General features: G+C 40.7%; 1 protein-coding gene across 6 annotated transcripts in view; it reads right to left on the minus strand.

The window, feature by feature from the left end:
- RBMS1 (RNA binding motif single stranded interacting protein 1) overlaps nucleotides 1-26188 on the minus strand; it is a 148003-nt gene that overhangs the window by 59459 nt on the left and 62356 nt on the right. For all 6 annotated transcript variants that reach the window (XM_065069640.1, XM_065069638.1, XM_065069639.1 and 3 more), the window contains one exon: nucleotides 7100-7275. In XM_065069640.1, coding sequence (XP_064925712.1) covers nucleotides 7100-7275 — 176 coding nt within the window. The remainder of the gene's footprint in view (nucleotides 1-7099; nucleotides 7276-26188) is intronic.

Raw genomic sequence — 26188 nt, forward strand, 5'->3', positions numbered from 1 at the left:
CCCGGACCCTGATCAAAGGCATTCCAGCAGCTGCCACAGGACAGCTTTTTCCTGTGGCTTTGTGACAGGGAACAAGGGTTGCATCTCCGTACAACAAATATCTGCAGACTTGCAAATGCTCACAGATTTTACAGGCCCCATGCTACCAAATCAGCTTCTTGTTTTCCAATGAGAGATCTCCAATGGTGGTAACTTTTACCAATCTGTTTTCCTAGTGCTTTTTTTACAAGCAGCTGTGGCTGAAACATTCCTTCCACTCTCCTCCCTCGCCCCCACTTCCTAAAGGAAATTCCATGGGATCACCTCTCCTCTGGCCCCACGCTGCAACATAACCCGCATCTCCTAGAGGAGACGGAGCTTGTGCAATCACTGGGTCCCTGCATCTGTGACCACAGGGCAGACACAGAGTTCCTCCCTGCATTTGTCTTCAGACTGCTCGTTTTTTAAGAGGGTGTGCTGAGGGGAACTGCTGATTACTGGTAGGCTTTATGAAATACTGAGTTCGAAAAACTTCAGTCTTTGCTTAATCACAAAATAGAAAGAGAAAATTAAAACTATAGTTGTTTTAAATTCAAGGCATCTCAAGAGACTGTCTGCATCCAGAGGCTAGAACTCTAGAAGACAACTTTTTCACTTTTTTTCTCAGAAATACACATGGCTTCCTAATGACATTCTACAAGAAGGCATTATTGTACAAAAAAATACTTTGGAACTCCTCAGAGATTTCAGCATGAATTTCATTTGATCATGAACGTAAAGCTGTCTGAATTTTATTTCTGTCTAATTAAACTGCAAATATTGAAAGGAAGATAAGAGAGTCTTCCTTTATATCACACCAGGCTAGACACTTCATAACATGACTGGGGAAAGCAGTTGCTAAGATATAAAGGAAATGACTATTTAACCCAAACACCACATATCCAGGCCAATCACAATTCCCATGGCACACCACGCAAAGGCCTTGCCATCGACTGCGGAAGTCAAGCCCCAACAAAAGAAGCATTTTAGTCTCCATGTCAGGCCTGTATCTCTCCAGTTTATCTGGCAAAAGTGACGTACAAAACTGAATACTACTTCACCTCCACTGCATGGGATACTGACTTTTAATAGGAACCTCTTAAAAGATCGTCAGCTAAGACATCTGTATATGCCCTGCATATCACAGCATCGCAGACGCTAGCAGAGCCAGCTTACACACCACACTGGCATGCAACTCCTCCTCTGGCAGTTTGTCCAGCTGTGAAACCGGGTGCATGAGCTGGGCAGAACACAAGTGAGATTATCTAAACCCTGATCCTGAGGTTACTGCGGGTGTTTCTCTGCTGCACTGCACTATGTTCCACACCAACAAGTCCCTGTGCAGGCAACACAGCACCGGCACAATCGGTTTCTACATCTAGGGAACATACCTTCACCATTCTTGGTGTTGTGTTTGCTCTGAAGAGCAAAACTGGATCAAAATTTACAGTTGAAGGAATTCTACTGCAGGTTATACAAAAGGCAAACCATACCACAGTCCTTGAAGAAGGAATAAGGAAAAAGATGATGCTGCTACCATACAGCATAAAGCTAAACATTACCGATCACATACTGCTCAGTTGCTGAAGAATCTACTTCCTCCTGCAACCAAAGGATATTCTGTAAACCTGGTGTTAATTATTCAGAGATGTATGCAATAATACTATTTTTTAAAAATGCATATATAAACACCTAAAAGAACTAACTGCCCTAAAAAGCATAAGAATGATAGGCTCTTGCTCCAGTATAATCAGTATTAATACTGACCTCAAAGGGAACAGTTTCAGAGACACTGATGTATCACATTTAATTATATTACATGAAATCATATTCCACATAATTATAAATGCAATATTTCACTGTAGCTGACAAACCATGAAAGAAAAATGCAAGAAAAACGGAGAATAAAGGAGAAAGGAATGAAGAGAAAATAATTGAAAAAAAAAAAAAATGTGGAGAAGTTAGCTTTGAAATCTTCCATTCCACTTTTTCTGACCCACATCATCTATCTGAAGGGCTTGGATTCATGTTCTACAGACACTGAGCAGCAGTAACCTGCCCGAACCATTCTGCCAAAAGAGGTAAATGCAAAAAACAATCGGACCATTTCCTGAAGTCCGGCCGTGTCCTTTTTCTAATGAGATATGCTGAGTGAAATTAGCAGATTTCTTGCTCTTAACTGACCTCAGTGACGACTGCTCCCTGCTACAGTAAACATTTGAGCTCCAGTTCACCACCTCTCAGTCCTGAGTGTATTTGAAGGAGGTGAGAAATGGCAGCACAGGGAGAAGTCACAATTACATGGCAAGCAAAGAACACGGAAACATTAATATGCTAATGGATTCCATGTGACTTAGTAAAAACTTGTGTTTTAGTAAAGCAGGGAATTGAAACAACTCTTAGATGCTCTTGCCCATAAACAGGGAAACATTAGAACACGTAACTACAAAAAGTTGCCATGTTGTGGAAACAAAGCTGTACAGTATGAGTGGCTCCAACGTTTCAAACCCACCACTAGCCTGCCATTAGTTTCAGCTGCGCTTGTGTTCATGATCCTGAATATTTAGGATGGAATCCTTAAAATACTCTCTCAAGAAGAAACATGATTTCCCAACACACATAAGCAAAGGCAGATGCTACAAGGTTCTGGTTTTGTGCTCTGACCATCCTGGCACAGAACAACGGTCTGTTGTGCTAATTATGTCACTAACTTTGTTACTTTAAACCAGCTGCTTTCCTAATGGTATTACCATTAAAAACCCGCATTACAACCATATAGCAATAATTTAAGGGGGAAGCCTTAAGTGAAAACTGTCCAGAGCAAAAACAGATTTCAAAAAAAATATCATATAGACTACAAATAGTTTGATACAAGTGACACGGTGTGAGAAAACAGCCTGGACAGGAGCACACCAAAAGGTGGGCTGGTGTGATAATTTGTGCTGAACTGAATGGGGGAGACCTGGGTTAAGCCTCAGAGCTTGAAATCTCACTCTGGGACTGGGGATTGTCAGGAGTGTGAAGGGTCTGCTGCATCATCGTCATCTAATGATGTAAAAGGCACCAGAGCAGCTCTCTGAAGAAATTCAGCATTGCAGAGATGCCATGCTGCAGGCTAGTAAGTAAATTATAAGCAAGACAGTGGAAGGCACAGGGAACCATGTGGCTTGGGCACAAAGGTCATCCACAGCAAAGCACAGTGCTTAGTGAAAGTCTGGAAAGCACCTAGAAAATGTGTCAAAGCAAGTTAGAAGCTCACTGCTGAATCTCCTAAAACACAATTGCTTAAATCCCTGATCATGTAAGCAGTCTCAACAATTTCAGTGAATAACTGGAATCGATTTAATCTTGCATCTTCAGATACGTTAAATAAGCCACAATAAATGATCACCTAACAGTCTCTGAATAAGAAAGTACAATTTAAGCCTAAATAATATAGTCATAAGCAAAGAAAACCAACATAACAGCTGGTTTGGGAAAAGAAACTGCACAGCAGAATACGGCAGAGAGGATGGTTGCAAAAATCAGTCCGAGCCTCACAGCCAGGGCTGACGTCAGAAGGCTTCCTGCAATCTTCCCCAAACCGCGCTCATCGGCTCTTTAATTTTTCCTCTCCTCCACTCCTGTCCTTCTATTTAGCTGTTTTCTCCTGTCTAGCCTCCCATGTGGGCCATTGCATCAATTGCTCTGCCTACCCTTACATACCTAATGGAAAGCTTTTATGACCAGGACTGACTCACGTGGTGTCCCCCAACACTCCAGGCTCTGCTTCTAGGTTGGCTGTTCTGACATCATTGCAACAAACATAATACCTACCTTATTCTTCCCCACACTTCTGCCTCTGGCACAACTGATATGAAGAAATTTGCTTTCCCAATGTAGAACTGGAGCAGCAGGCTCAAGTTTGAACGAACTATTCAGAAACACGCCTGCTTCATTTCCCAAACAAAACCAGTAAAACCGTCTGAAAATAGCTGTACTCCCACGTAAAATCATAGTACGCTCTTTTCATCTTGGAAAAGAGGAGAAAGCTTCACTGAATAGAGCACTAGAAAGAACCAAGCAGATGAAGGTGGAGAGCAGATTTGTAGGGACGTGTATTGGCAAATTGCACTCTTGCCAGGAAAGTACTTTTCCACAAAACTGGTTAACATTTGCCAACTGTGTTTGTAAATACTGCACAGCTGTGCTACAACAGGAAAGCAAGCCCAACATTTCCGTAATTTGATAAGAGGTTTCTCTTGTAATTCACCAAAAATAATTAATCAAAATAAAAACATAGCCAAAATTAGCACTGCTAGCTGTTGTGAGCAAGAACTAAAGCAAACATATTGACTAAAGCAAATAAAAGTCACTGTATAACCAGACCCACACACAAGAACTCTGTAGATTTTTGTACCTTGCATTCTGAGGGATTACATTGAAACCAATATTGCTCTACAATAACTATCATTGAAAATAACATCTCAACACAGTATACTATAAAAGTCCATGATGACCAGAGGGAAAATCTGTGCAGATGGGATGTTTCTGGCATTCATAGTGACAATGACGTTTTTCAACCATAATTTCCTTAACCCACAGGTGTTATTCTGCCTGGTATGACAACAGCCAAAAGATATAAAACAAAAGCCAGTGACCTTTTTCTGTCACTGCTTATTGCCAGCTAGAAAGACCATTTCTGCAATACGCAGAGCAGTCTTTCCATTAAACCTTAGCATCAAGAACTCCAATGGACATCCTCTTAGAACAGCAAGATCCATTCTATATGGGGAAAAGGAGCTAAAATTACTCTAAAGTAAAATCTGAGACATTTGGAAAGAACTAATGAAAATATTTCAAGGCTCCAGGGTAAATAGCAGTTTCTTCACTGACTTCTATGTGTCCAGGATTTTATTCTCCATTTATTTTGTATTGTCTCAGCTTAAACAATGTACATGGTAGGTTCACTTTCAAGAATATCTTGCCCTCCATTTCTGAGAAGTTTAGGCAGATCTGTAGGAAGGAAATATTTTGCATCTGAAACTTTCCATAGTCTGTAAAAGTGGATTACTGAGCTTCTGTGAACAAGGAGAGAGCATTGTGATTTCTGTCTTACAGCAGCATCAAGTTAGTTGCTAAGGGGCTATGTTAGCAGAGATGCCTAAGGCTCTTAATAGATTACCTAGATTTTTAAAAGATGTTCCAAGCCCAAAATTTCTGGACATCTCACATGGTTCCTCAGCAGAAACGGATAATTTTGAGACAGGGCCTGTTTTCCTTTCAAGTAAGACATTTCAGAGAGAAATATCTCACAGGAAGAAATGCCACAACCTTCCAAATCTGTAAATTCACGTCAGAATTGATTTAATAACTTCATGGCCGCAATTCATGCCTTTATTTGCAAAATTAATTCTGTTCCACCTACAATTATATATTGAGCATCAAAATCAGAAACTTTGGCTATCCAAGCGCAAAAGAACCAGTTACAGCAAGGTACTGAACATACTTTTTCTAGGATGTTCATGAATCAATGAGATCTAAGATTGTGCAAACCAAAATGTCTTCAGAAAGAGATTAAGGAGCTATAGTAACCACCGCACAAATAGTAGTTACTGGGCGGCTCCAGTGCAGAATAACCTCACAACTCTGTCCTAAGATAACATGAGTGTGCAGGCCAAGGTTTCTTCACCAGTTCAAAAGACAAAAAAGGGAAGGAAAAATCCACTTCCGTAAACCACGCATTTGCAACTAAAATGCAAATGACAAGAAGTCATTGTTGCAAGGGAAGCTGTAAAAATATTTAATTTATCAATGAATCTTTGCACAGATTGATAATCTGTAATTTTTTCTGTACAGCACATGGATTTCATTTGTTGTTGGGAAAACGATCAAACGGAAGTTTTTTTCTCTAAAGACCTGAAAGCAGGTTGTTTTTATTATAACATTAGTATGACTGATATGTGACTACTGAAAGTTCAAGTTTTGTTTAAAAAAGAAAAATCTCTATAAATTAGGTATCAGATTTTTTGTAATATTTGAAAACTAAGGCATCTCAAATAAGGTGGGATCCAAGAATTACAGGTTTTCCTAGCTATTTTGTTAACTTGTGTTGTGATCTTTGACATATATTTTTGTGTACACCTAGTTAGCTACCTGCTAAATTGAATATAAAATTACTTTGAGAATTTCAGATGGTAGTGTTATATACAATTCTTAATGATTTCCACACATTTAAGAAAGATTTGTGTGTATTCCTACCGGTAGTATTGAAATTTTATCTAAGTACTTTCGATTTCAAAACAATCCAGGAAATGCACTAAGAATTTTGGAAGTATTAAGGGTTTTTAAAATTCAGTAAAACATTTAAGGAAGGTGATTTTTAACAGTGTATAAAGAACATAGTGGCACAGTCTCTTGACATCTGACCCACATTTCAAAGTAACTAAAAGGCGTGCACTGCCGTAAAAATTAAGTAACAAAACCAAAAACTCACACAAGCAAAAAAAAATCTCATGTTAACAACACTGCATGAAAACCCCCCGCTAAGCCAAGTCTACCTAGAACTCCAGCCACTAGAGAGGATTCTTACGTGCACTGACTATTTCTAATCATAAATATAGTTGTGCAGCCAACACAAATTAGCCTGAAACTAGCATAAGCATTCAAATGCACACCGTAATTTACAGTGATATGGAACAATTACTTGAGGAGTTTGCATCAACAGATTATCTTAGTAGCAAACAGAGGACCCTCTGTTACAGGTTCTTAATAGCAAGTTTCACATTCAGGTGTTAATTTTCATTTATCTGTGATTTCAAAAGCACCAGGCAGCAGTACAAGTGATTATAGTTTACACTAAAGCAATGGGTTGTTTCTGTTCACCACTGTATTTTGACTTTTCTTTGCTTCTTCAAAGTGCCAAATACATTCTTTTCCTTCTGATTGCTAAGGAAGTTGAAACTTGTTATCATACTACAGCACAAGGATTTTTATTTACAAATCTGTTTTTCTTCCCTCATAATCCAAATGCTCATTTTATATACCTACTATAAGCTTTTAAGGTATGACATAATAATATATATTTAAGCATAGTACTTACGGTTGGCATAATTTTACCAGGTCCTGATCAGTGGTGTTTGGAGGCAGTGCTCTGATGTAAAGGTTTGTTTTACTTAATTGATCCCATCCTGAGTTGCTGCTGCTACTACTGTTGTTATTACTGCTGGTGGTGCTGGGACTAGGAGGAGCCATTGGGTGGGCTGGTACAATGGACTGCTGCAAAGGAAAAAGCGCGTTAGAGGAAACCAGAGATCGCAATCACAGCATGCACATTAGCTCAGTCTACAGGAGCCTGTTTACCATTTGGAGCACTGTGTTAAATCTGTACGTAATTACTCATGTACTTTAAATACACCTGCTTTCACACCCCGTTTGGGACAGGATTCACAGGCCCATTCTAATACACCCAACCACCATTTGAAGCACGCTCAATGCATGACACAGGCTCAAATTATATATAACTTCTGCTGAATATTACTCATAGGATTTTATCACTCTTCATTGTGGCATCTGGTATGAAAACGAAATAAGAGATACTGTTGTTCTAGGTTTCACCAAGGATAAACTAAGTTTACATTACTATGAATATTCCACATGTCAAATGAATTATTCTGGCAGACATGAAGGTTACGCTATTTCCTTAATCTATCCAGAAACAGAATCATAATTAGAAGCCTCTTTTGCATCTCTTCTGGCTTTTAGTACTTCACACAATAATGCTTTTATTTTTTTTAATATAGAAGGGGAGCACAAACAGCTTAAGGACTAGACTTTACATTAACTGTGTGCCTCGGCAGAATTGTCATACTGCCATTGATCCCTGTATTTGTGAATTATTTTAAGAGTCTCAAGAAAAAGATTCTGTATGATGGCAAAAAATTCAAAAGGATGTAAGCACATAAGCACTTCTACCTAGTCCTGAAGGTATCTAATGCTATTGTTCTTAAAATCAGACCCTAACGGAACATAAAAAGGTTACAGAGAAAATCTGCAGAAGAGCAGCCTTAATCATTTGCATTAACAACACTATAGCAGCACGTGGTACAGAAAGGATTATAACCAGCTCTGCGGTGTTGTAAAAGAGGAATAGTTTAGCAAATTTACTAGAGAGTTAAAGTTACCAGTAGAAGTCTTGTGACTACAAGGTTTTCACTGATAGAAAGAACTGGCTGCACACGGTGGCCCCTTTCCTGCAAAACCCTGAGCCCCCGCAGCTCGAGAAGTTCCCAGCGAAGAACCGCCTTGTGAGCCGCAGTGGGGGAAGAAATAAAGTGGAATATAAAGTAGATGTCAGTGTAGACTCACTTGTTCCCACCCCAGTGCTGCCCTCATCTTTGGACTCGTACTAGTGTAGCCACAGCCCGAACCAAAAAATTATCTTCCCTGATCTGGTTCACCACATGTGGTTTTGTGCTACGCAAAAGCTTTGGCTGTCACAAGGCAGGGAGCAGGAATGTGCCGGCAGAAAGGAGGGGATTATAGCTTACCTCCGTTTAAAGCATCCATGAAACTACAGCCTTAATAAATAAGAAAAGTGCAACTATTTTGGAGATAACCTCGGGAAACTGGAATGAATTGTGAGTGGGAGAAAAGTACAAAGGCATGTCTTATATCAGATACTTCATGATAACTATGTGTTGCTTTCTTGTTTCCCTATGAAAGTTTTGAAATCTTCCAGTTTGGCATATTGCAAAGTTTTTTATGCAGCAATAACAGCCAGGAACAGCAAACTGAAACACTCGCTATAAAATCAACATAGATATGTAGAAACATTGTCGCCTAATTGACGTGAGCTGAAAATGACCAAAAAAAAAAACCAAACCACCACAAACCACCAAGCACATACTCCCGATCATTTAAAATTTCAAACCTGATTATCAATATATCATTGCCATAGGGCTGGGGCTTTTGTTTGTTTGTTTTTAAATAAAGATTTTTAGAAACATCAAATCTCTTCCAGAAGATTTATACTCTGAGTTGAAACGCTGATCTAGAATTTCTTCCAGGTATTATTTAAAATGGGAAAAAGATTAAAGCCTCCCTCCAAGTTTGTAATGGAAACATTGACAGATTTTAACTACAGCAGTGCAAGTTGGGCTGTCGGATCATTCTGCTTCCAGTAACGCCAGGCAATTATTTTTAGGTTACAAGCCATGTAGAATGACAGAGCAACTAGTTTCAAAACATTTTCATAACAAACTGAACAAACTTAATCTGGCATGGCGCTGCTCTTCTAAAAGCCTTCAGCGGAGTTCTCAAAGTGCACACAGCGATCACATGCACAACTGCTCTGTTCAGAGCTTCAAAACACGGGCTTCTCTCGTGCATGTACGCACAGCTGCCATGAAAGTCAATGTACACATACCAATCGTCATCTTAACTGGTAATTACTATCAGAGACTAAGAGCCTCCATTCTGTTCTTCAGTATCTTTGGTTTGATTTTGCCTTTACTTCTTACAATGTTTTTCCCTTAAAATCTTTGATTTTCAATGGTAGGTAAAACTCGAGTTTTATAAAATCTTGCCACCAGCTAGTCAAAAGCAAGAGAAGAAAATGACTCTGAGTGTGTGTGTGTGTAGGCATTGCAGGAATCCTAACTCTGTCTTCCTGTAAAATATAAACACTCCCTCCCTTCTGAGAAATCTAAACTTTTATTTAAACATGAAGATGCTCTAGTGCTAGTGGTCACATCCAAATATGATGGGAATGTAAATGTGATTACAGTTGTCTTCCTAAGTTTACAGACAGAAGGTTTTCCACTGCTTCCAAAGAAACTCATACCTTTACCAGCCCTAAAAGCTTTACAAAACACAGATGCTTGCGCATACTGCAGCGCACAAACCCTGCAACCCAGTGACACGCAGACAACGACTAAAGGACCAGTGATATCCTAAAACCATAGGGCTTAAACACATTTTTTACATTAAAACTTAATTTTAAAATCTGAGTCACTCTTTCCACTCTGTTCCTCATCAACAACTACTTGTAAAAATGAAACGATAGAGGTCCCTCTTTTGTTCAAAGAGGCTCTTCTTCTCCCGTGGCAGCTGCTGCAACGCTGGCCGGTGGCACGGAGCCTCGCTGCTGCAGCTCCGCTGGCAGAGCCTCCTACGCCCACAGCGCCTGCCAAGAGAAGAGTTTTCTGCTGGCGGAGTTGCATCACCTCCCTAAACAACATAAGCTAAGATGATAAAAGCTCTCTTCTGCTGGCATAGCTGCATCCACACCTGGGGTTTTGCCAACGTGTCGATGTCAGCGAGGATGTATGACTTTTTTCCACACCCCTGGCTGATACAGTGCTCGCTGGCAAGACGTTCTGCAGCAGAGACCTGGCCAAAGTCTGGGGTTGTTTGTTTAGAAACAGCTTTCATGAACATCAACTGAAAGCTTTTTATAAAGCCTGAAACCAAATTTGAAAAGTTTTGTGTTACAAACTGTAGTCTCTGTTGCAAATTCGTATCAAAAGTTGTCCTTAAGATTTTATCATATGGACTTCACAACAGTTTGCAATAATGTAACATAACATAAACCCATGTTCATTATTTTTTCTCTTCAATCACCTGAAATTAAAACACTGGACACAAGTAGAACAGGAATAAATCTAAGTAACAGACCATTATTTCTTGTGACAATATTCCTGTTCACAAGAAATATAATTTTCACACTGGTTTGCCATTTCCTCCTTAGTCTTCACTCCCAAAAGTAATAAGTGATCATTCTTTCTCCACAGCAGTTTCCTTCCTGTCCTTTTCAACAAACATCTAAGCAAAAAAGGCCACCAACAGAATAATCATCCTCTCTGCTGTACGATCACCCCATCCCACCCTGGAGCCACCTGTGAGGCACTCCTGACACCCCGGCCTGACCCCTCAGGGACCTTCCCGCCAGCCCCCACCGCCCGAGCACAGCAGTGGGAAAACCACGGCTCCTCAACAGGAAAAGCTCAGTGACAGAACAGGCCGCATGGAAGGCCTTAAACCAAGAAAAACTGCCTGCATTTTCTTCTTGATATAAAATCCCCAAAATGGGATCAATCACAAGTACTGAAAAACAACTGGAGAATATATTCATCTTTGTATGAACGATTCCTGTCTGTCTTATAAACCATTCTATGATTAAGAACTGGAAATGAGTCAGAGCAGGATTTTGCCTGCCAAGGAGAAGAATCGCTTCGCTGTCAACAGGAAAAATACACACAAAAAGCCCAACCAAAAGAAAACGGGACAACCCTTAAAAATTCCTCTGACCAAGGAATTGAGAGATACCAATCCTTACTGCCTTCAGACTGCAAAAGTCCAAGGAACGTCCAAGAAGCAAAAAATAACTTGGATAACGATTAGCCCAAAACAGACCATGAATACTATGATAGCGATCCATTTAAGTCTCTAACCTCATGTTACAAAAGCATGTCTATGAAGTTATACAACATGCTAGCATTTAATTGAGTTCCTTCGCTCAGCTAAAACTCCTAATGGGAAAAATACTGTGACTTTTAATAACAGAGTTCTCACGTATCTACTCTATATTCAAACCATACATTACAGCATATTTTATCTGATTTAGCCTGAACTGCTACTTGGATCATCTCATACTTTCAAAATCTTGTCACTTGTGTTTGCCTGGCTTTGTTCAGGTGACTAAGCTTCAAGTACCTGCTTACCCCACCTCCCTTTGCCCAACCCTCTTGATTTCACTAAACAGTATTTCAAAACAGCACCTTTGGTAAATGCCACTATATAAAAATGACCATATATTTTTGTGGATGTGTGCAACAGTGATAAATATTAAGCTACATGAATCTCGGAAGTTTCTGGATTAAATTGGGGGTTGATTTTTTATTCATTTATTTTTTTAATCAACTTAACACAGAGCTTTGTGTGTACAGTGAAAGCTAGGGCTCAGGAAACTTTGAATACGCCACATCTAGTGAAAGAAGGCACACACTTAGTGTACAACTCAGGGAACAGGAGTTGTTTGGAATAAAATCATGTCCTTAACAGAAAGAACTCCAAATGTCTGACAGAAATTACTGTTCACTGATGAAGACCGTTGCTTTATCACCTTCCTTTAGATAAGGAATCACTAAACTATCGTTTAGTCTAAGCCTGCAAACTGATGCCTGTAGTGGGGATGCCATTTTGAGTGTCCCGCACTATTCTGTTTCATGGTTTCTGTCATCATGTTTGCAATATTATGGCACGAAAATCTGAATTTCTGGAGGCCTCTCCACATCCAGTTCTCAGTGGACATGAGTCAATCAGTAGAAATAGAAAGATCTGCTGCTGTTGTATTCACATCTCCTGCCTCAGGGTAGGTTCTCCAGCTGTTGTTCTTCAGTCTGTCAGCACTTGTCACAAGACGTTTCGGCAAGTCAGCTGCTTTCTAAGCATTTTCAGTATAACACACATAAAATGTAGAGAATCTCAGAAGCTGGGTCCTCTAGACTCTTGCTGAAGACCTTGTCAGGATTGGAAAACCCTGCGACCTGCACCATTTCCTTCCATTAAACCACTGATCTTAAATTTTCTTTGTGCAGGTAAAGAACATAGTCTCACAGCGATGCTCTAAGAGTCAACATGGCTATACCAGCAAGGGCTGGTTTACTGCTCAAGGCTGAGGCCACAGATACCGTGTCTTGTGATCACATACAGCTATGTGCACACCCAGGATACAAGCTTCTTCCATCTTCCTTTAGACAGTAAAGACGGGTGTTGTTGCTCCAGCCAGATGGAGCAGAAACAACTAGGAGCTGGGAAGATGCCGGACCCCGTGGGTGGAGGCTGGCACCAAGCACAGACTCTCCCCTGTTACGAAATATCCCAGACAGGCCAGGAGCACCTGGAGACCCAGCCCTGGGTTTCTCCCAAAAAGCTGTCTAAACCTTCCATTATCTTGGCATGGAAAAACTATGACCAAAATACTACAGCTGCCGTTGCAATAATGATGGACTGCGATAAACAGCTCGAGAATCAAGTACTCAAAAAAAAAAAAAAGGAAAAAAAAAAAGTCTTTCAGCTTTAATTTTATTCTTTAACTCCTAAGTTTTAAGAGGAGTTTTGTAAGATAAAAATAAAGGGTTATGCTCTTTTTCTTGTCTGTATGTTATAGCCAAGTCCGTGCTATTGCAAAGTCCTATGAAAACTATTTTCCTAAATACAGTTGACAGTCTTCTCCATATTAAAGTGACATAAAAGGAAACAAAAACATAGATGGATATAATCACGTATCTAAGAAAGTAAAAAAATAAAACAAAAGTTATTTTCACTTTGACTTTTTTTATTAAGTCTATTGTGTTTTAACTAATTTGAACCATCTTGCCAGCAAGAGCAAGAAACATTTGCAGTAAAATCCAGGAAAACAGTAAATACACCTTTTTTCTGAGACATTTAAGAATCCCTCCCTTGAAATACGGAAATGCAGGAGCAAGTAGGTGTTTTTCTCCGCTTCCTTTTTAAAAGATCTTCACGAAGAGTAGCTCTATCAGCAATGAAACAAGACAAAGTCTAGTATAAACTCTTAGTCACAGCTCAGATGCTAACAATTTTACCCCAAGAGTATTCTGATTATAACCCAAGCTCTCTCCACTGACTGCTGTTTTGCTTCCTTTTCCTCAAGATAGTGAGGACAAATGACCCTTCACAGCAACATAGCAGGACTAAACTTGAACTCACCAGAAAGTAACTAACAAGAGAAAGTACTGACGTAAACCATTTCAGCTTGTTACAAAATGTCACGTTCCCACATTTTTACAGGAGACAGAACCAATACTATTTAAATTATACATATTAAAGCTTAATGCAGCAGTGACCTTCTGCTAATAATGAAACAAAGGTCCAAATCTGTTATTTCCTTTTTATAAGGACACTTGAAAAAGTAGGAGCATAATCCTGGCCACACTGCTGATGCTACTGAACCATTTTTTCTCCAAGAAAAGGGCAGGACAGACTGCAACACCAGAGCAAGCAACGGATGCAGGAAGCTCCTCCTGGTTCAGGTAGCTCTTCTGAAGTCTCACTGATAACGAAAAAGCTTCAGAGCTCCCAGGAGCTCACCTGCTCCATTGACTTTATCCCGTCAGGGATTTTTAAGTGATCCACTGACTGACTTTTCCAGTCCAAAGACAAAAGGTGCTGGACACATGAAATTAGCCATACCACAGCACAAGAGGTATGACAAAGTAGATGGGAGTGCTGAACTGAGCTGTGCTGTCTTCCTTTGCAGATGCTGTCAACTTTTCTGCCTGATCATCATGAATCACAGCATCCTCTGCCCTCTCAGTTTTATACCTGGATTCCCCGAACAATCGTCTGAAACAACACATTGGTATCATGCCCTAGCTATGACAGAATCATAGACACATCAAAAGCAAAATATTTGAGTTTTAGTTTCTTACACTTGAATGGGCTACAGCAATCCAATGGCTAGTCTACACTAAGAGAATATAAAAAGCAAGTCAAGACTCTGAAGTAACTGAAGAAAGTGAGCTTAGTACTAAGATCTACCGGACCAAAAAGCACGTACATGTTTTTGTGGTTAGACATTCATTGAGCAATAGACACCAAATAAGTCACTGCCAACTTCCTTCTTGACTCTGGTAAATACACAGTCCTATTTCCTTCAGTGAAACCAGTCAAGCTCAGGATCCAGAGAGAAATGGTACTCAATCCCCAGACCATGTTAAGGATTTTGTTCCAGCCTGAGGATTCAATTTACAATCAGAAGAAAACACATCCATTTTGAGAGGGGCTTAACTCACACACTAATGCGTTTATGCAAGCCTCTGAAAGGTAACAAGTCCACCACATGACAGCAAATACAAATAACAAAAATAATTCCTCCCTTGCATTACACATTTGTTGGTACACATTAATAGCAGGGTATAAAATCTTACAACGTTCTTCGCAACAGGAAACATCCAAGATATCACTGGTAGGAGAAATGCTTCAACTGAAGCAGCAGTTAACTTAGAACTCCTGTGTCATACAGTAGGTAAGACCAGACCAGGGATGGTCACATCAGAGCTGGCAAACCACATACAGCTCAGAAACACTTCAATGGCAGCTCAAAAGACATTACTTAAAAGACTCCAAGTCAAAAAAATGACTCAATAACCTTTTTGTGTCTCAGGTTGTGTGATGGGAGAGGGGCCACACTGGGTCACATGCGAGCAGGAAGGTCCCACACAGTGGCATGAGCTGTATTTCCAGTGGAATCCATGAAATGCCATAGATAAGCACATGGAAGGTTTCTTAGAGCACTGAAGGCAGCAGCTATGAGGTTTAAGAGGAAAAATGCAGAAATGCAGCATTTGCATATGCCTCTCAGATACGTGACTATTTTGGTGCTCAAACCATTAAGAGGTTCAGAGATCCCTAAACTAGACCATAATGGTTTCTTCGCACTGTATACAGTGCGTTTGGTGTATACACTGTATACACTCCGTTTAAGCAATCATTAAACAGGAAACTCCTACTCACTACCACCATTTAAAAACTCTTCAGGTGTCAGCCCAAAGCAGATGAAAAATCCAAGAAAAGAACAAGTTTTCAGTCAATTGTTCTGCTTCATGAAAGTTGTTGAATGCCCAGGACATGAAGAAAAACATCCACCGAAACTGCAGGTGGCACAGAGAACTACAATGTATAGTTTCATTTTTCTGTCGGTCATTGAGCATCTTGTAATTTTTTTAAAATTAATTTTATTTTTTAAGGAGAAGAGGAAGACGCAGGGAACTTCACAGCCGTCAGCCCAACTTCAATTCCTGGGAATGTTCTAGAACAAATTATCGAACAATCAGCTTACAAGAATCTAGAAGATAACAAAAGGACTATAAAAGCAAACAGTAACAGATCACATCAAAATAACCTCATTTTCTTCAATGCCAGTGCAACCAGTTTAGCGCATAAGGCAGAGGCAATAAATATCTAGAGATCTTGACTGTGACTTCTGACACTGTCCCACATAACGTTCTCATCAGCAAAATAAAGAAATATTGCCTGGATCAGCAGTTGCCTTTGTCAGGCACTCTGTAGCAGAAAGCGAGGTGCAGGCTGGAGCAGAGCACAAGCTCTGAGCTACTTCATAAACTCCTGAGCTTCCCAGGGTGTGCAGTCACCAGAGGGCAGGAAGCAGAGCAAACGGCACACTGGAAGGCATCATCCATCCTACTGCTTCCTCCTCTTCCCTAGTCCTCAAATTCATGGTGCTTCAGAAGCTTTTTGTTTAAGGACTGCTTAATGAGTGAAGTTACCCTAAACAAAACTGAGGATCAGAAAGCAGACCTCAAAGTAGAAAATGCTGTTGGTTAGGACAATACAAAGTTCCTATATATTTTTTTTTAAAAGGAAAAATTAAAAACAGACATCTCCCATGATTAAAAATGCAAAGGAAACAGGGCAATTATTTGTCTTATTCATGGAATTTGGAAAAATGTGTGCCGAGGTCTGAAAATAAATAATACGTATTATCCTCTCATTGCATTCATAGTGTAATGGCAAAAAGTAACACACCAAAAGCAGCAGCACCAGGTGGGTCTTAAATATATGGAAAATGAGAGATCTGGATTTATTCTGGAAATTTTTTGGCTTCCTTCTAGGAAAATAAGAGACAGCAGGTAACCATTTCTGTGAGTGAATCCTGCAAAACTAAGCTCCAGCAGTGAGACTTTCCTGCATCACACAAGACAGTTACTTCTGTTCAGAGAACAGACTCTTCTGTTTGAGGAATGCAGATCTCCAGCTCAACTGCTATTTTGTTCACCTTTTTTGTCATTACTTGTTGTGAAGTCTTGCCTCCAGTGTCAACAAATGAGGCCAGACAATATTCAATGGGACTGAATACTTACAGTTTTCAAGTATTTCCATTCATGATATATTAAAATGCATATATTTATGGGAGTAGGTACTTAAGTTTTTAATTTCATAAAGTAGCAAATATGCAACATTCATTTGGCCATCCTCTTTCCTCAACAATTAAGGATGCCATCCATCACTGTATTTTGGTACTTAGTCCAGCTAAGTCTATATATTTCATAAAGCTGTTGTTGATGAGTCTACGTACCACATTAAAAAATAGCACAGTAGACTCACCACGGCTTATTCAGAGACCTGCTGGAGTATCTGTATCAAAAAGAGTGGCAGTACAGTAAAAAACAGTATGTTGGGCCAACCTTTAGTTCTTTAAAATAATAGAGAAGGAAAGGTTTTCTTTTCAAAAGCTAAAAACTCTGCAGAAATCTTTCTGAAGTATTATTTACTGTTCTTCCACATTATATTAGACTTAAGATTTCTGATAAGCTCTTGCAAGTATTGTTTCTTATTTTAAAAGTGTCACAGGTTTCATGAAGCACATATGAAAACTCTGCAGTTCTTTATTTCAGCTTTTCCTCAAAATTAATTTTATAGGGTTTCTTTTTTATTTTTTGCTATTATTTTCCCAATTCTTGTTTTGTCCCTCCAAACTACAACTTCATCTTTCTGCTCATCTGACTATTCTATCCACCTTCCCTCCATAGACAGCAATTATAGGATAGAAACGGCACCACATTGAAGATGCATGTTGAAAGAAGCATCTGCTTTTTTGGCAAACTCCACACTGTTGGTGGCATTGGAATCATTGCTATACTGTTTGTCACAGGGTTAGACCACAGATGGCTCTTTTGGCTGACACAGGATCCGCTATGTCATTTTCTGTTTATTCAAGTTAAAAAATAAATTGAAGAACTTGTGCCCAATCATGTACAAGGGAGTTAATTCCTATCAAAATCCCTTTGTCAACAACTGTTGGTTCCTTATGGGCAGTGTGCTACACCCACCACACTGGCTGTGTCATTTTTGAGCATCCCTCCATTCTGTTTTGAAAAGGATGTATATGCTTTTTTGGCAAGGCCATTCAGTATTTTATAGGTAGCCCAATGCAGTATATCCCAGATTATTCCAGCTTCTCGTGATGTATTCTTTGACAATATAGATGGGGACAGTGCAGGCACTTGGCTCTGGCCCTTTCTTCTACACTCCTAAATCTTAATCTTTCCCTGACAGACTACACCCACTTCACTGCAGCCAGCATCTCCAGCTGCAGGAAACGTGGCATGTCAGAAAAACCCTGCAGAAAAAGAAGCTAGTTTTGCAAGCCTGAATCATCAAGACTGAACCCAGATGACTCCATGAACAGGCTCTTGAGCTGCACAGCTTACAAAGTAGACATCCGTTTAAATATTTTATCTTTCCTACTCAGTTTGCAAATGTTCTTCCTTTTCTCATTACCCAATGCATTTCTGTGTCTCCAGGCCTAACTAATATAGCAGTGTGCTGGTTTGAATGAAAACAAGTTAGTTTTCTTCATGCAGTTAGAAACCATTTTTTCATAGCTAGCACGGTCATTGTTTAGGTTTAGTTTGAGAAAAAGAAGGTAGAACCCCTGGACAAAATTAATGTTTTCAGTTGCTCTGGTCTGAGAGCCAAGGACATTCTGAGTGCTCTGCCCACAGGTGTGAGGAAGCCAGTAAGGAGGGCATGGAAGGGGCAGAGCTTGACTGACATAGAATCATAGAATGTCCTGAGTTGGAAGGGGCATCCAGACTGATCAATAATATTCCATGCCATTAGCATCATGCTTCATATTTAAGGAGAGTCAGGATCTTTCAGCTAACTTCTTTTCCTCATTCAGTCTGAGCCAGGACAGAGACCTGTTGGGGGAATTCTGTTCAGGACTTTCATTAGTTTGGCTTTTTGCCATCCTGCCGTTTTGCAGAGACCTCTGGGCCTTTCTGCCTTTTTCCTCTTTTCTCACCAGGCTCAGCTATTGGGACCAGGTGCTGTTTCCTGGGACTGGCTGCTCAGTGCTGACAGAGTTCATGAGGAATTGCACTGAGTATCTTTTATTTCACATTCTATTTCTATTTTATATGTATGTACTTACTAGTAGTATATTTGTGTTTCATTATTTTACTAAACTGTGTTTATCTCTATCCAAGTTTTTCCCTTCCCTTTCAATTCTCTCCCTTATTTGATGGGTAAGGAGGAGGGTGAGTGAGCAGCTATTGTGGTTGCTCAGGTTAACACATGCACACACACACAGGGACACCTCCTGCTCAAAGCCCCATCCAGCCTGGCCTTGAACACTCCCAGGGATGGGGCATCCACAACTTCTCTGAGTAGCCTGTTCCACTATCTCACCACCTTCATGGTGAAGAATTTTTTCCTTGTATATAGTTTAAATCTACCTCTTTCAGTTTAAAGCCATTATCCCTTGCCCTGTCACCACCTACCCTTGTAAAAAGTCCCTCTCCAGATTTCTTGTAGGCCCCATTTAAGTACTGGAAGGCTGTTATAAGGTCTCCCCAGAGCCTTCTCCAGGCTGAACAACCCCAACTCTCTCAGCCTCTCTTCACAGGAGAGGTGCTCCAGCCCTCTGATCATCTTCACAGCCCTCCTCTGGACTCGCTCTAACAGGTCGATGTCTATGCTGCGGGCCCCAGAGCTGGATGCAGTACTCCAGGGGGGGTCTCACAAGAGCAGAGAAGAGGGGGAGAATCACTTCCCTCAACCTGCTGGTCACACTTCTTTCGATGTAGCCCCGGATACTGTTGGCTTTCCGGGCTGCAAGCACACATTGGTGGATCATTTTAAGCTTCTCATCAACTAACACACTCAAGTCCTTCACCACAGGGCTGCTCTCAATCCATTATCTACCCAGACTGCACTTGTGTTTGGGATTACCCCAACCCACATGCAGGACCTCGCATTTGGCCATGTTGAATTTCATAAGGTTCACCCAGGCCCACCTCTCCAACATGTCAAGGTCCCTCTGGATGGCATCCCTTCCATCCAGTACATCGACTGCACATCTCGGTGTTGTCAGCAAACTTGCCAAGGGTGCACTCAGTCCCACTGTCTGTGTTGCAGACAAAGATGTTGAACAGCACCAGTCCCACTCATCCCACCGGAACGCCACTCATCATTGGTCTCCACTTGGATATCAAGCTGTTGATCACAACTCTCTGAATGCAACATTTTTTCAGAGGGTGGTGAAGCACCAGAACAGGCTCCCCAGGGAGGCAGTCATGGCACCAAGCCTGACAATACTAAAGAAGAATTTGGACAACACCCTCAGACATACAGGGTGAATTTTGGGTTTGTCCTATGCAGGGATAGTAGTTGGACTCTATGATCCTTGTGGGTCCTTTCTAACTCATGACATGCTATGATTCTATGATCTAGCCAATTCCTTATCTACCGAGTGGTCCATCCATGGAACCTGTGTCTTTCCAATTAACCTGTAGTTCTTGGGTCTTCCTTTTTTTTTCCCTTTTAAAAATGAGGGTTATGTTTCCCCTTCTCCAGTCAGTGAGAACTTCACCGAACCACCACAGCTTCTCAAATATGATGGATAGTGATTTAGCAACCTCATCTGCCAGTTCCCTCAGGACGCACAGATGAATCTCATCAGGTCCCAGGGACTTGTGCACCTTTGGATTCCTTAGATAGCCTCAAACCCTATCTTCTCCTACAGTGAGTGGTTCTTCATTTCCCCAGTCCTTGCCTTTGCCTTCTGTGACTCGAGCAGTGTGGCTGGAGCACTTGCCAGTGAAAATGGAGGCAAAGAAGTCATTGAGTACCTCAGCCTCTCCATATCCTGAGTAACCAGGTCTCCCATTTCCTTCCAGAGATGGCCCGCATTTTAGTTTGTTTTTTATCACTGATGTACCTATAGATGGTTTTTCTTGTTGCCCTTGATGTCCCTGGCCAGATTTAACTCTATCAGGGCTCTAGCTTTCCTAACCTGATCACTGCTTGTTCAGACAATCTATCTGTGTTCCTCCCAGGCTACCTGGTCCACCATAGCACCTCTTCTCATTGGCTTCTCTATCACTTGAAGATGGAAGCTATTATCAACGCATTCCAGGAACCTCCTGGATTGCTTATGCTCTGCTTATGCTCCAACAGATATCGGGGTGGCTCAATTTCCCCACGAGGACCAGGGCTTATGAACACGAGGCTGCTCCTATCTGTCTAATGGCAGTCTCACCCGTTTGGTCTTCCTTGCCAGGTGCCCTGTAGCAGCCCCCACTATAATGTCACCTGTCCCTGCCCTCCCTTTAATCCTGACCCATAAACTCTCTGTCGCCTCCTCATCCATCCCCAGACAGAGCTCCATGCACTCCAGCTGGCCATTGACACAGAAGGCAACACCCCCTCCTCGTTTCCTCTGTCCTTCCTAAAGAGCCTGTATCCTTCCATTCCAGCACTCCAGACAAAGGAGCCATCCCAGCCTCCATGATGCCAATAAGCTCACAGCCCTGCAGGCATCTGCACATCTCTCACTCCTCTTGTATATTCCCCATGCTACATGTGTTTCCATAGAAGCATTTAAGTTGGGCCTCAAATGAAGCTGGCTTACTGGCTGGAGTGGCTGGGATTCCTTTGTCTTGCTCTTCAGGTGCTCTCCTACTGTCCTGTTATCCTTCTCCAGGTTCTGGGCACCTACTACTGGCACTAGCATTGAACTGGGAGGAGTGGGATAGATTGAAATCCCCCTACCCCAGCAACTTCAATTTAAAGATCTCTCAACCAGTGGTTCTGCATTCATTTACACATGCTGAAAAGCTGAAAACCTGTCCAGAGTTTTATACATTTCAATGTTGTATAAAGCTGACACACCAGAAGACACAAGTGTATAATGTTAGCAAAACTTTTCAACATAGAGTTTCCCTGTAGAGTACCAGGAAGCAAAGTCTGCTTGGTTTGCACATGCAACACATATACCAATTTTCTTTGGATTTTAACAAGACCATATGTAGCATGAATGAGACTGCAAATGAAATTCCCAAAGTCTTCTAGATTACTCTTGAGACTCTATATGGCTTCTTAAAATAAAACATAGATGCTCAAATCTCATTAGAAAAGAACTGGATTTGAACTTCATTGCTTTTAAAACGTTTTCCTCTTGCATCGTTTCCCATTCAGGAAGGAGCGTTGCAAACCCCACACAAACCTTGGTGCCAGTGTCTGGCTTCAGTGTTCACAGGCTGGATGTGACACAGCAGGAATACTGACCAACAACTTGCATTAATGCAACTGTATCAGTGCAGTTACATGCATGCTAACAACTTTAACTACACTTCATACCCAGCAAAAGTGATTTAAAGCAAGAGCTGAGAAAGCTGTGTGCTGGACAACCTGATGTTACCATCAAGGACAACTGTTTCTACATTTTTGGTGCCAGTGGATACCAGTCAAATTTGACATTCCTCAGAGATGATCTTGCACTGTTACATAGCCACACCAAAGCCAAGCACAACAAACATTTTTGGCCAAATGTTCACTATAGCATATCCAGCATAAATGGCATAAAAGGTCCATTTTCTACAGATGTATGACATAATATAGTCACAGACAGGATACCGTCTGCTTTTCAGGAAAAAAAAGAGTGGTCTGTCATCCCCAGAATGGTTAACACAGCTTTCTCCTATGTAGCACACAGAGTTTTACCTGTGCACAGGCACCACAAAGCAAATTACAATCAGTTTAGCATGACAAAAGCAGCTATGTTTAACTCCTGGGAAAGACAGAAAAAAGAACAGCTCATCCAGCCGATGAACTGTTCGGATACCAAACAACACTTATCCTGCAGCTGCTGCTACTACAGAAAATGCTGCTACAGTCGCACAGACAACTTAAGATGGCCCAGCTGATCAGCGAACACTAGCAGCAGAAAACGTAGCTAGGCGAGCAGCAAGAAATTATGATTGTTTCTCTGTCTTCTTATCACCATCCTGCAAAAGTGAATGTGTGTGAGTATGCACACATAAAGCAGTTATATCTGTGGTCTTTTAGATTTGTGTATCACATCTACTTGAATCTTGAATTAAACTCCAGGTTGTTTGAAGACTGAGGACTGAGACAATTATCACGAACTTTCTACTTTTTCCTTCCACAAGCTTTAATGATCTGCTTTCTTTAAACTACGTGCTACAAAGAATACAAGGAAAATGTTGACATTTGGAAAATTTTCTCATGGAAAAGACAAGGAAGGCATAATTCTTGTCTCTAGATGTCCATGAACTACTAACCTGCAACTGTAGCTTGGTTTAGCTTTCTAGAAGTTTCTTGTTTCTTTAAGGATAGTTTTTATGTTACAGTAATACATATATCACTTGTTTCATTACCAGCATATTTGATGGAGAGATCACTTTTCCAGCATTGTTTGAGGGAAGAGGGAGTAGGATACTCCAGAACACAATTCTTAGTATACTACAAATACTATTTAATGACATTCAACTTCGATCAAGTGGAGCTTGCTGGCATTTGCTTGGCATCAGCCTGAACAGATCCAGGCTGTTTCTAGCAAAACCGTTCTGTTTCTGCTTTGCTTGATAAACACCAGTTCAGGCAGCACGTCTACCTCCATGGCCCAGAAAAGTTGACTTTAGAAGTCTGTTCAAAGCACAACGTTGCTGAGCACTGACTTAAGATTATCTCTTTCGAATTTTAACAAATAGGAGCATGACACATTTAATTTAAAAGTGGTAGTTAGGGAATCTAACCAATTAGTAAATCTAATACTCTCTCTGCAAAGTTATTAAAAATTAATATTTTCCTAAATGCAAGTGATCAAGGATGCATAGATAAGGAGTCCTTTCATACACTAAGGCAATTCACCACAATACTGTGAACACAACAAATCTGGGGACTTGATGAAACACAATAAGGAGTTTGCTAAAAATCAACATAGCAAAATCCAGCATGAATCTGCTTTTATAAACAGCAGTTTGTTTCTCTTTATAAATAAGAAAACCAGTATTCCTTCAGTAGGATTAAGTTCTTGAAGTTGTAAAGGTAGGCAAAATTAAAACTGAAGATTCATCCATAATGACTAGGGCAAGGTTTCCAAGGGTAGGTAACTTCTGGTGGAGCTCCCCACAGCAGATGTCTAGTTGCACATTAGGGATGATTTGTTTGTACTAACCTTTGATGGTCTGAACATGGCATCATGTCAACTAAAAACAGCACAGAGCACCGAAATCTTTCAAGCGTTATTGATAGGGTGTCTTAACACGGCAAGTCAACTAGTGATAAAGTTGTGAAGTAGCAACCGCACTTTGTGAGAGATCTAGGATGTGCAGACAGGGAAAAGGAAAAGGGTGGTATAAGGAAATCAAAGAGCTTTAACACTGGTGGTTAGATCTGCTGGTCTGATAAGCTGGCTTTGGTGCAGAACCAAATAAAGAACAAAGATGACTTTGCCAGCCCTGTTGGCAGTTCAGCTTTTGAGCCAACCTCTCCCTCAGTTTGGCTGAGAAGACCAAAGTGCAACAGAGGCAACTGCTGGTCCTGTGCATCTCAACTGCATCAGCTCTGTGATCTGGATTGCCCCAGGGCCACAAGTGTGAGAGAAGGCAGACGTGACAGGGACAAGAACGAGGGAAAGATGTGACTGATGGCAGGCTAAGGATGAACCTGTAGACCCACACACTGAGATGGCAGCTCAAGGAACAGCTTGAGCTGAACTTACTGCCAAAATGCACCAGCCTTGCCCCTACAGCTGTTCCTTCCCCGCACCCAGTGTGTCCCACTCACAAAAAAAAAAGAAAATAAAAGTTCAGATTGCTTCTTTTACCATAGCTGCTGACTCACAAAAGTAGCAACAAAGTAACATTAGGCTGTCAAAACATTCAGGAATTAAACAAACTTTGGTTTTCCATACACAAACTAGGACAACTGCAGTAAATACCTGTGGTACCTATGTCTGTAACAAAGACCTACAAGTAAGGCAACAAGCAGCGTGAACAAACCTGCCTGCTAAAACTTTGGTGAAATCCCACATACGTATCACAGGCAGCAATGCTACTCTGGCCTTAGGGTCAGATTTTCCTTACAACCTTAGCTGAAACAAACCCAAGTCAGTCTTTCTTCATTCTTTAAAGGATGATGTTTTAGTAGATGCTTATCACTTACTGGATTCAATGCTTCCAGATTGCTGAAAACATTCTATCTTCTCCTTACAAATGACAATATTTTCCAAAATCCTTTTGCATGCACTTCCAAAAAAACTGTGTACTTAGTCTGTTTTATCAGGAACCAAAAAAACCTGTGTACTTAGTCTGTTTTATCACTTCCTGCTCTTGAAATCTGAAATTTATATTTTAATAATGCAGACAGATGAGCTATTCTAACTCACTTGTACAATACTCTATTTCCCTTGCATTTTGCCTTCTAATTTGAAACTTCAGTCTTTGCTTGAATCAAGATATGAACTATTTTTTGTTAACTACAGTTTTAACTCATGCAGCTAGTTCTTGACTCTGAAAGATTTTTAATTCTGAGATAAAAGTAGGTTTAAGTGGTTAAGAACGTCATTCAGATATCTGAAACTCAAGCAACATGGTATGACTTATTCTAAAATTAAAACGTTGGTGACTTCACAGTGCATGATAATTAATTATTCCTTTTACATCCAGAAACTTAGCTCTGAAGTTAAGTTACAAATATTTAGCAACAGTATGCTGAGCAAATGTAGGATGCTGTTCCTTGGTGCATCATGAAAGTTAAAGGAAGTAACACTCCAAATAGCTGCTGGGGTGAATGTCTGACTGCATAATGAATCATTTTCATAGACACTACTACAGATCATTGTTAATTCTGAAATGAAAAAATACAAGAATTAGATAACACCTAGGAAAGCTTCCAGATGTACTGCTAATACAACACTTTAAATATACGAGGAATTTGACTGCCAAGATTAAGTGGTCCTGGCAGCACAAACAATAGTATAATTCAGACACACAAACAGCTACAGCTCAAAATTGCAGAAGCGATACAAGTCGTGCTTACAGCAGCCACCCATGTATTTAGAAGCCCGTGCAGCCATCAAGCCACACTTGAGCACAGCTGGCACACAGCTGCAGGACCTAGGCACAAGACCGGCCCTCTCTGACAGGTGACATTTCACTTGAACCACGTCTGGCGCTCTGTATGGTTGGTGACAATGAACATCATGTCAAACACCAGTCAGAAATAAACCTCTTCATTTGGGCACAGAACCCAATTCATCCACAGCTTTATTAGTCATGTTCTGGCCCCTGGTACAAGAACTCAGGTGAGGAATCATACTCCTGAACACACTAGA

The sequence above is a fragment of the Columba livia genome, chromosome 7 (genome assembly GCF_036013475.1).
Source record: "Columba livia isolate bColLiv1 breed racing homer chromosome 7, bColLiv1.pat.W.v2, whole genome shotgun sequence".
NCBI lineage: Eukaryota > Metazoa > Chordata > Aves > Columbiformes > Columbidae > Columba > Columba livia.